The sequence below is a fragment of the Netta rufina genome (assembly GCF_964035555.1).
Source record: "Netta rufina genome assembly, chromosome: W".
Classification (NCBI taxonomy): domain Eukaryota; kingdom Metazoa; phylum Chordata; class Aves; order Anseriformes; family Anatidae; genus Netta; species Netta rufina.
Genome location: NC_140139.1, coordinates 13841677 through 13853569, shown reverse-complemented (window position 1 = coordinate 13853569; position 11893 = coordinate 13841677). Strand labels below are relative to the sequence as shown.

Sequence of the window (11893 nt, the reverse complement as noted above, 5' to 3'; positions counted from 1 at the left end):
TCTCTAACCCTCCTAGGGGGTGGGCAAAAAGTGAGAAGAGAAACATCACCAGGGCAGCTGACCTAAACCAGCTAAAGGGATATTCCATACCATGTGATGTCACACTCAGCAATAAAAGGTGGAAACAGGAAGAAGAGGGGAGGGGTGGACTCTCGTTGTGAAAACGTCGGTCCTCCTCCCGAACACCGGCTATGTGCATTGAGGCCCTGCTTCAAGGACGTGGTCAATCATCGCTCATTTGTGGGAAGTAGAGAGTAATTTCTTTCCTCTGCACTTCCACAAAGCCTTAATTTATTTTATTTGCTTGTATTCCTCCCTTTTTTTATGTTCCCTTTCCCCCTCCCTTTTCCCCTTTCCCTTTTTATTTCCCTTTAGTTAAATTGTTTAGCTCATAATAATCTTTCTTTAATTATTATTATCACTGCCCTTTAATTAAATTATCCTTATCTCAACCCATGAGTTGTTCTTTGCTTTACTTCTCCCCCTCCTCATCTAAAGAGGGGGAGTGAGAGAGCGGTTGTGGGGTTTAGCTGCCCAGCACGGTAAAACCACCACAAGCACTCAGACAAACAACTGCAAGAAAACAACTCCACCTGCAAGAAAACAACCCCCTCGTGGTTAGCAGTAACATAGATCTTGTCCTCGAAGGACGTGCCAACTGCTTGCAACAATATTTTTCTGAATTCCTCAGTTGGGTGATAGAAGAACATCGTTATGGCAGTTCCTCATAGTCGTCCTGGTAGCTTGGTTTGCTCAGCTGCAGCAAGTCATGGCCTCCTTGCTGTTTCAAAAATTCCCCAACACTTCCACATAGCCTTTATTTTTATATTTTTATTTTTTCCCTTTCCTCCTCCCTTTTCCCCTTTCCTTTTTTTTTCCCCTTTACTTACATTGATTAGTTAATAATAATCTTTCCTTAATAATTATTATTATCAATTTTTAGCTTTAATTAAATTAGCCTTATCTCAACCCATGAGTTGTCCTTTACTTTACTTATTCCCCTCCTCATCTAAGGAGGATGAGTGAGAGAGCGGTTGTGGTGTTTAGCTGCATAGCATGGTAAAACCACCACAGCTGTAAATATGTAGATCAAATGGGATGAATTTGACTGATCTCAAAAATATCTGGGGAAAAAAAAAAAGCACACAACAAGGTCCTACATAGAGAAACTCAAGATGACAATTCCTTTGGATTTAGAAACATTTGGGAGAAACTAATTTCGTGGTTACCTGAATAGAATTGGCTCAAACAACTATTTGTTGCTATTGTAATAATAATGACACTGTATATCTGTCATCCCCTGTGATATCCGAAGAAGAATATTGCACCTTAATGTTGGAAAAACTCAAGAGTCTGGTATGTGAAGAGGTGCAAAAACAACAATAGGAGTAAGAAGAGATGGGAATTGTGAGAAATGAAGTTGTGTTTTTGCAGTAAAGAATTATTTTTCTGTATTCCAAGGTAGTTGTGTAGTCATAATAAGGAGAAATGCTAAGTAGATAAATGGACAGTAGAAGGCCTCACTGTTCCAAAATAAGGTGGAAGCTTGAGAAAAACAGGACGAACGGTGTGGGAACAGTAAAAGAAAGATCACAGGTTCTCAAAGCATAAGAAAGGGAAAAAAAAAGGAAAAGGGAGAAATTAAAGGGTTGAAAAAAAAAGAAAAATTGTAAATATATGGTATAGAGGAGCATCGAGTAGCTTGTTAACCTGTAGTACTCAGCCAATGAGGAAACAGGGGAGGTGATCAGGTGTTGGGTAATAGGGAATAAAAGGTTATGATTTGTTTACTAAAATGCGCTCCTAATTGGCAGGATGTCTGCCATTGCAATTGCGAATAAAATAGCTTCACAGAATATCCTGTCTGAAGAAAATTGTTAGAGATTTTTCTCACACAGAGTTTCTTCAACTGGCTTTTATGGTAACACTAGCTCCCTGAGAAACTTAAAATTTGCTCTCTTAAAATCCAGGGTGGCAACTCTGACCATTTATTCATTACATGAAAATTTTTGAATATATAATAGAAACTACTTTGACACTGCAGCATTACCACGCACCTTTAGTTATGTATTGTCTGGGCCACTTCACCATAAAACACGTCAACTGCACACAGAGTTCAAGGTATGACTTTTTTCCTTCTATGTGGATTTTCCTTCTGTCTTGTGGATTCACTATAACCTTGAAAGAAGATGGTATCTTACCCCTGTAATTTAGAGTGCCAGAACCTACTCAGCCTATCTGCTTTTTCAGTAGGGCAAGTGTTAACCAAACTCTCAAAACCTACTACAGGTTCCTTACTCTGTAGTGTGAGGTATTCTGTCAGTTCTAAAATTTTACAGTAAAGCATTTGACTTTGCTGAAGTAAATAGTTTTAATTCCATTTAAAAACTTGTGCATTTTAAGTCAAACATTAATATGAAATGTTTGCTTTTACAGATCTGTCACTAAGTGAAGAGTTTTGGTTTAGAAACAGTTTAGGATTACATCACAGCAGTAGTTCATGTCAAACTTGCCATTTAGGAAAATGAATAAATATAAGGAGACCGATCCTTAAGTGCTTTAGAGCAGGATGTGCTACCTTCTTCCCAGGATTGTCATTTAATCAGTTAAAAGAAAACAGCCTTGCTCATAACATTTTCACCATTCCCAATATTTTTCTCAAATATGCTGTTAAAAAGAGGCTGCAGCAGCTACCATATGAAAAATAATAATCATAGTTGTGTGGCTTAACCTGTTGCTGCATCTGTTGATCCTGCAGCTATAGGATTACAGCAACTAATATACATGAAGACACCTGAGGGTTTTTTTTTTTTTTTTTTTTAACATCCAGTGGTTATATACTGTTCAAAGCTATGCCACAGCATTGGGTCCAGCTGGGACAGTTAATTTTCTTCATAGCAGCCTGTCATGGTGCTGGGTTTTGGATGTGTGATTAAAACAGTGTTGATAACACATAGGTGTTTTGGCTATTGCTGAACACTGCTTGCACAGCATCAAGGCTTTCTCTTTCCAGCTCTGTGTCCCCCAGTGCAAGTAGGTTGGGGGCAGGCAAGAAATTGGGAGGGGACAGAGCTGGGACAGCTGACCTGAACTGACCAAGATGATAGTCATAGAATCATAGAATCATAGAATATCCTGAGTTGGAAGGGACCCTTAAGGATCATCAAGTCCAACTCTTGACACCGCACAGGTCTACCCAAAAGTTCAGACCATGTGACTAAGTGCACAGTCCAATCTCTTCTTAAATTCAGACAGGCTCGGTGCAGTGACCACTTCCCTGGGGAGCCTGTTCCAGTGTGCAACCACCCTCTCTGTGAAGAACCCCCTCCTGACGTCAAGTCCATGCCCTATAATGTCATGCTCAGCAATACAAGTGGAGGAAAGGGTGGTTGTTCAAAGACTGACTAGATATCAGTCTACTTGTGGGAGATTGTGAGTGACTGAGTGACTGCCTTTGCATCACTTGTTCTGTTCTGTTTTTGTTTTTTTTTCTTCTTCCTCTTTTTTTCCTCTTTCCTTCACTTATTGAGCTCTCTCTATTATACCGCTCTCTTATTTTCCCCCGTTCTGCTTTTGGGGGAAGAGTGTACTGTGTGGTGCTTAAGCTGCTGTTGCAGTGCAAACTACAACATTAATTTTCACACTATTTTAGAAAATAAGTAGTGGTGCCAATTGTTTAATACACATACCTAAAATGCAACTTTGAGATTTACGTATTCCTTTTTATTAATACATTTTGTATGTCACAGGTAAATAACCAGCCCTACCTGTTTTCCAAATTTCATTTTCATTTTTTTGTTTGTTTTTCATTTACTACTTGCACCATCATATTTTAATAAATCATTCTTCTACACCAGGGTCAGAGGTTGAGTAATCAGGGAAGAAAGTAGGTATCACATTTTTAATTCAGATGGCCTGACATCATTTACATACCTTCAAAAGGAAGTAATGGAAATGAAATTTAATCAAAACCTTTGCTAAGGATAGTATATATTACCTTCTGATCCAGTTGAAAGCTACAAGCAGGGTATTTGGCAACAGTTCCTCACACAAAAACATGATATGAACTGGGGCTGGCTCATGCATTTGTACTAATGACCTGACTTTGTATTCCATAATTTAAAAAAAAAAAGAGGTGAGGGGGTGAATAAGTAGTGCTGAAACCAAGATTAACCAAGACTATTATTAATTTACTTTTTCCTCTAAGGTGTCATTTAATACAAGCTTGACTTCAGCAGGTCAAGCATTTTTATAGGGGAGGATCTACAAAAGACTCAATAATATCATAGCCCTGCAAATGGATGTCTTAGGCCATATTAAGGGCATCAGCTCTACCTATTAAGTATGTTATTCACACTTTAGAGCTCTCAGATATAACAGTTGTTCCAATAGTGCAACAGACACATTCATATTATACAATAATGTGATTACTCACAGTGAATCTCAGTGTCTTTTTATTCATTATGTCACTCACAAGAAATGGGAAGTCATGAATGAGAATGCTGAAACATCCTCTAAATTAATTGCATATTTTACTTTCAACTTACATTTTAATAGTTTTAACACATCTACTTTCTTGCTCCATGAGAGGTACATACAAATCAAGTTTTTTTTCCTATTTTATGTATTGAAACTCTTAGCCAGTCTATAATATGGATTATGGACAAGTTGATGCTATTTTGACAATTCATGCTAAAATAAACGAATGTGGGAATTCCTTACTGGCGGATAAGGAATTAGCTGGATGATTGTACTCGAGTTACAGTCAACAGCTTGATGTACAGGTGGAGACCAGTGATAAGTGGTGCCCCTCAGAACTACGCAGGCAATATTTAACATCTTTGTTGCCAACATGGATAGTGGGATTGAGTGCACCCTCAGCAAGTTTGCCGATGACACTAAGCTGTGTGGTGCAGTCAACACTGGAGGGAATGGATGCTATCCAGAGGGTCCTGGACAGGCTTGAGAGGTGGGCCCATGAGAACCTAATTAAGATCAACAAAGCCAAGTGCAGAATCCTGAACTTGTGGAGGAATAACCCCAGGCACCAGTACACACCAGGGACCACCCAGCTAGAAAGCAGACCTGGGGGTCCTGCTGGACACCACATTGAACATGAAATACAGTTCTCCCATAACATCCTTGTCTCTGAAGTGGAATACATGGATTTGATGGGTGGACTTTTTGGTGGATAAGGAATTGGCTGGATGGTTGTATCCAGAGAGATGCGGTCAAAGTTCAGGTGGAGACCAGTGACAAGTTGTCTCCTTCATGTGTATGTATTGGGACCAGGACTAACATCTTTGCTGGTGACATGGACAGTGGAATTTGAGTGCACCCTCAGCAAGTTTGCTGATGACACCAAGCTATGGTACAGTTTATATGCTAGAGGGAAAGGATGTTATCCAGAAGGACCTTGACAGGCTTAAGAGGTGGGCCCATGCAAATCTCATGAAGTTCAACAAGGCAAAGTGCAAGGTCTTGCATCTGGGTCAGGGCACTCCCAAACATCAGTACAGACTGGACGATGAATGGATTGAGAACAGACATGCAGAAAAGAACTTGGGGGTACTGGTGGACAAAAAGCTGGACAGGAGCCAGCAATGTGCACTTGCAACCCAGAAAGCCAACTGCATCTTGGACTGCAACAAAAGAAGTATGGCCAGCAGGTCAAGGGAGGTGATTCTCCCTCTCTACTCTGCTCTTGTGAGACTCCACCTGGAGTACTGAGTACAGCTCTGGGGCCCCCAGCACAAGAGACATGGACCTGTTGGAACAGATTCAGAGGAGGGCCACAAAGATGATCAGAGGGCTCTCCTATGAAGAGAGGCTGTGAGAGTTGGGTTTGTTAAGCCTGGAGAAGAGAAGGCTCTGGGGAGACCTTATAGTAGTCTTCCAGTACCTAAAGGAGGCCTACATGAAAGATGGGGAGGGTCTCTTTATCAGGGAGTGCAGTGATAGGACAAGGGGGAACGGCTTTAAAGTAAAAGAGGAGAGATTTAGATTAAACATTAGGAAGAAATTCTTCACTCAGACTGTAGTGAGGCACTGGAACAGGTTTCCCAGAGATGTTGTGGATGCCCCATCCCTGAAGGTGTTCAAGGCCAGGTTGGTTGGGGCTTTGGGCAACCTGGTCTATTGGAAGGTATCCCTGCACATGGCAGGAAGGTTGGAATTAGACAATCTTTAAGGTCCCTTCCAACCCAAACTATTCTAAGATTCGATGATTCTCAATTACTGACTTATAATGTGACACTGTATGAACATTTCAAAGTATTATTTAGGTAGACACTATAAAAATTTCCACAGCAGCCAAGGTTAGCTAATTTCCACAAAGAGTCTATCTGCAGCTTGATTATTTAAAAACTTATTTTTTATGTTTAAAAATAAGATTTGTGGTAAGTTTACTTTACACAGAAGACCGACCTACATTTATTTCATAAAATGTTTTAATGGACACATGCACATCTGATACAATAGTAAATTTATTGAATTAAAATTCTTTACCGTTGTAAACATTTTACAAAAGCATTGTGATTTATCTGGATGGATATAGTCCTTAATGTAAGAATTTAGACTGAATGTGGCACATTAAAGAATAAAGCTGACAAGACCCATTCTGCATATTGTCTTTTAACAAGATTCCAGCAAGAGAAACAGCATGGTGTAAAAAGTGTACAACAACAATTGTTCTTACTATACCCATCAAAGTCTACAAACTGTAAATACAAGTTGTTCAAGTGGTTGAAACGGTCAAAGCCATAATAATTGTAACCAGTCAGAAATTATAGTAAGAAATGTTATCCCATTATATGTAGCTGTCAAAACAATGCATTTCTTTCCTTGTCAGTTGATAATTCTTTTCCAACAAGACAGAAAAGGTTTGGCAATTAGAGGTGCTGAAAGCAATTTTTCAAGTTCAAGACAGTCACAGCATTTTCTTTGCAGAAGGTAAACTGTACACCAAGGCTCAGAGGTTATAAGAACTGGTTCCAAGAGGAAAAGTGCAACTGTTCTGCACAGATAGCTTAAAAATCTGCTGGCACAATCATTCACCAACAGGATCTTTGTTTTCTCTTTGCATAGTTCACACATCACTGGTAATGTGACAGGGTGTGCTATTTTTGGCAAGAGCTAAAAACCAAAAGTGATACTGGTGTGAGTTGCCATATTAGACATGCTGGATCCATGCAGAATTCAGGTTGCTACCTGATGTTATTAGACACTGAATACTGATTTTGTTTTTGTTGAAGCAGCTCCGTAATAGCCAACAACTTCTTAAGAACATGCTGTAGAAAAAAGAGTACAACCCTACATTAGCAACTAGAGAAAAACAAACACCTTGCTTGAGAACCATCAACATTAGCCTACCAGACCTGTAATTAGATAGTTTAAAATATATATCAACACACACACACCAAAACTGTCACAGCTCCAGTTCCCTTGCTATTAAGACATTACTTCAAAAGGCAACTGTAAAACAGCAATATGAAATTTATCAGCATCCATGGACACCCATTAAATCTTGCCAACTTAACCTGAAAGTTAACCAACTTAACCTCAATGACAGGAGGAAAAGGGAAGAAAACAATAAATCAAGAGTTTTCTTTATGGAAACCCACAAGAAGAAATTACTCTTCTGAAGTAGAAATAAGTATTGAGGAAACAGTATCACATCTGTTATCATTAAGTACTTCAGATACAAACCTTGTAAAAGAAATAACCCTTATCTCTAAGTGCGTATGTAGTATTGAAAGCTTCTATTATCCTGCATGCCAGTCTAGCCATTGTTTTTGCCTTGCCAAGACTACTAGTAGCTGTGAATGAATGATGAACTTGAATATGATGATTTTTTCCCCATAATGCCACCAAAGAGGTAAACTGTAGTAGTTATTAAATGGGATTACATTTGAACTGCTGTAATGAAACATTATTTCATTTTTAATTCCTTGAGCTTTCTTCTGCCAAAGATGATTAAATACAAATGTATTTTCACATTTTGCAAAATCATATAAAGGTTTGCAGTAACCCCCTTGATTAAAAACAAAACAAAACCCAAAAAACATTACTACTGAAATTTGAGTAATGACTTGCCTATTGTAATTAGTAGACCATTAGCAAATAAATTTCTTTGTCTCAAAATACTAAAAAAGGTAGCCATTTGAACATTTTTCTTATTAAAAATAAGTTTTCATAAAAGTTACATAGACGTTTAATAGTTGGAAAAGAATAATAATTTATAGTTGTACTGGGTCTAGCTGGGGAGTTAACTTTCCCTGCAGCAGCCCATACAGTGCTGTGCTCTACACTTGTAGCTAGAACAGCAGTGGTATCACACCAGTGTTGTGTCTGCTGATGAGCATTGCTGGCACAGCATCAGGACTCTCTCTAACCTTCCTAGGGGGTGGGCAAAAAGTGAGAAGAGAAACATCACCAGGGCAGCTGACCTAAATCAGCCAAAGGGATATTCCATACCATGTGATGTCACACTCAGCAATAAAAGGTGGAAACAGGAAGAAGAGGGGAGGGGTGGGCTCTCGTTGTGAAAACTTCTGTTCTCCCGAACACTGGCTATGTGCATTGAGGCCCTGCTTCAAGGACGTGGTCAAGCATCGCTCATTTGTGGGAAGTAGAGAGTAATTTCTTTCCTCTGCACTTCCACACAGCCTTTACTTGTTTTTTTTTTTTTTTTTTTTTTTCCCTTTTCCCCTCCCTTTTCCCCTTTTCCTTATTTCCCTTTAGTTAAATTATTTAATTAATAATAATCTGTCCTTAATAACTATTTTTCCTTTTATTTAAATTATCCTCATCTCAACCAATGAGTTGTTCTTTCCTTTACTTCTTCCCCTCCTCTTCTAAGGAGGGGGAGTGAGAGAGCGGTTGTGGTGGAGTTCAGCTGCCTAGCACGGTAAAAACACCACAATAGTACATTTGCTTAATAGTTGGAACAGAAGAGTCATTTATAGTGCTTGCTAGAGAAGTTGGCCATGTTTGTTTACAAATGTAATAAATCAGGAAGCAGAAGTGAATTAGTGATAGACACCTAAGGAAAGTAAATTTAGTTTTCAATTAAAAAAAAGATCCTAAAAAACTTGTGACCCAGAGAGCCTGTCAGGAGACAGTAATTTCTTGGGTTTAGGCTTCCTCTAAAAAGTAAAAGCTTCTTCTGGAAACTAAAAAGCATCCCTGTAAAACATTTTGGTTTTATTGCATAAATACTTAGTCCATGGTTTTGAGCTTCTTTACTGTTGTGGTTTAACCAGGCAGTCAGCTAAGCACCAAATAGCTGTTTGCTCACTCCCCCACAGTGGGATGGGGGAGAGAATGGGAAAAAAGTAAAACTCATTGGGTAGATAAAGACAGTTTAATAGGACAGAAAAGGAAGGGAAAATAATATTAATTATGATAAAAGAATATACAAAACAAGTGATGCACAGTGCAGTTGCTCACCACCTGCCAACCAATGCCCAGCTAGTCCCTGAGCAGGGGCAGTCTTCATGGCCAACTCTTCCAGTTTTATTGTTCAGCATGACATGACATGGTATAGAATAACCCTTTGGCCAGTTTGGGTCAACTGTCCTGGTTCTGTCCCCTCCCAGCTTCTTGTGCACCCCCAGCTTCCTTGCTGGCAGGACAGTATGAGAAGCTGAAAAGTCCTTGACTTAGTGTAAGCATTGCTCTGCAACAACTAAAACATGGTTGTGTTATCAACATTCTCATCCTAAATCCAAAACATAGCACCATAACAGCTATTAGGATGAAAATTAACTCTATCCCAGCCCAAACCAGCCATTTACCTTTACAGATACCTACCTCCTTGTGAAAAGTACATATTACAATTTTTATCACTCACACTACTGACCAGAAATATTACAAAAGAATCGTGATATTAAGCAATAACTCAAGACTTAAGATTTTTGTTAACCATTGTAGTTTACCTGCATTACACCTCGCTCATTACTGAGTGTCCGAAGTTCATCTGAATGTGCCACACACATCTCATGCAAGGCTGCCAGATAACGAGATAAATCAGTTCTAGAGTGTTCTGTAGTGTCTGGAAGCTCAGGAACATTCTTTAACAAAAATTATGAGAGCAGACTTAGAATGGTGAGTACCCAGGCATACTGGAAATTACAGTTCTACAGTTGTTTCAATACTGCAAACGAGTACTGTAACGTTTTTCTTCAAAATTAAGTTTTCTTGTTCATGTTATATAATACAAATAATATATTTCCTTCACTCCACAAGCATATATTTAACAAAGACATTTTAATTATGGTTACACATTTCATGTGGAGTGATTACTAAATAAACAGCAATTCCTATTCCTAGTAGGAGGGTTCTACTAAAAGGTCTGATGTTGCTATGCTGCCTCTAAGCTGACCAGAAAGATACTGAGAATAGAGATTCACATTACAGCAGTAGTTTAATCAGTTATTTTAAAAATGAAGAATTTTCAGAGTCCTTGTATTGAATCTGTCATTTAAAGAAAAAACAGTATATCATAATATATGTAAGAAGTTGCCATTTAACCAGAAAAAGGTGACATATGGCAACTGATCTAATTGACACGCTTCAAACACTCACTCTTACAGATTATCAAAATATTGTGCTGTGTCTTCTAGGCCACTTAATGGATCAATTCAGGAAGCTAGGCACATTTCTTTCATCTTATTTTTTAAAACAAATTCTCAATTTAAACATGTATACACACATACATACACACATATGCACAAACATGAGCTCCGTACTCTTATTATAGCTACCATACACAAAACAGTAACAGTTTTGATATGAACTGCAATTATTATTTTATTTTAAAATACAAGATCTAGAATACATGCAGAGACACGTTTGGTAATGTATAACTGCAACTGAACATAATACTTTAAAAAAAAAAACAACTTTTTTTTAAAATGTCTGGTCAAAACCATAAAACAAATTCTTACATGTAATTTGTCATAAAATATAAAAGAAAGGTAGTTTTGGCCAAAAGCCCTAATCTTCAGGGAAAAGCTCAAAGAGATCTCATGTATACAGCAATGCTAAACGATTCCAACCCCTCAAGACATTTGATGGTTTTAATTCTGTGCGACAGGCCAAGAGCAATCTGCAGTTCCTAAACATGGATAAGAAGTTTTTCAGTAGCAAGCATTCAAAATCGTGTGGAAGATGATGCATTTGAGCTAGTTAAGAACTGTAAAGAATTTTCATTTATGATGTTGCTATGCAAATTCCAATAGCTTCCAATAGATTAAAAAGATTATAAAAAAGAAAAACGAACTTACCCCAAGTTCATCTAAGAACATGATCATACGGTGTTTGTTACTCTTGATGAATGGATTTACCCCCTCCATATATGGCTCCTAGTAATTTTTAAAAGTATTTATTAGAACAAATCAATATCAATGTAGTCATATCTGAAATGAATGAATTGTTATCAGAGAAGTGACACTACAAAACACAAATGTGTCATCTGGAGTAATTTTATTTTTTCAAGTGAATTTATAATGACTGGTGTACCAGCAGTCAAAATGCTACACTTTTTTTTTTTTTTTGTATTCCAGATGTATTCTGAAATTGTTTATATAGGCACAGTGACACAAATATTTCAGAAATTTAAAATTTCAAGATGGACATTTCTCCGATACATAGCTTCAATGAAAAAAAACAACAAACAACAACTTTCAGAGGTAACATCTGGAAATAAGTGCCCTCCTTCTCGTTCTTTCATTAATGCTTACATTCCAACTTGCGAGTGTCAAACAAACAGCTTTATAATGGCAGCCTGAACTCACTATCTTTCATTATGCTTACATCAACAAATGTATTGTTCAACCAAGCTGAGGCTTGGGAACCAGAACAGACCAGTTGCTGCTGGCATTCTTTTAGT

At 38.0% G+C, this 11893-nt stretch overlaps 1 protein-coding gene across 1 annotated transcript in view; it reads right to left on the bottom strand.

Moving 5' to 3' along the window:
- Positions 1-6431: 6431 nt before the first annotated feature.
- Positions 6432-11893, bottom strand: part of LOC311220879 (ras GTPase-activating protein 1-like) — a gene marked incomplete at its 5' end in the record, with an annotated part of 114291 nt that continues 108829 nt past the window's right edge. Inside the window, 3 exons of the mRNA XM_084304512.1 lie at positions 6432-7289; positions 9939-10073; positions 11289-11366. Of these exons, the coding sequence (XP_084160638.1) occupies positions 7206-7289; positions 9939-10073; positions 11289-11366 (297 nt within the window). The 3' untranslated portion in view covers positions 6432-7205. The remainder of the gene's footprint in view (positions 7290-9938; positions 10074-11288; positions 11367-11893) is intronic.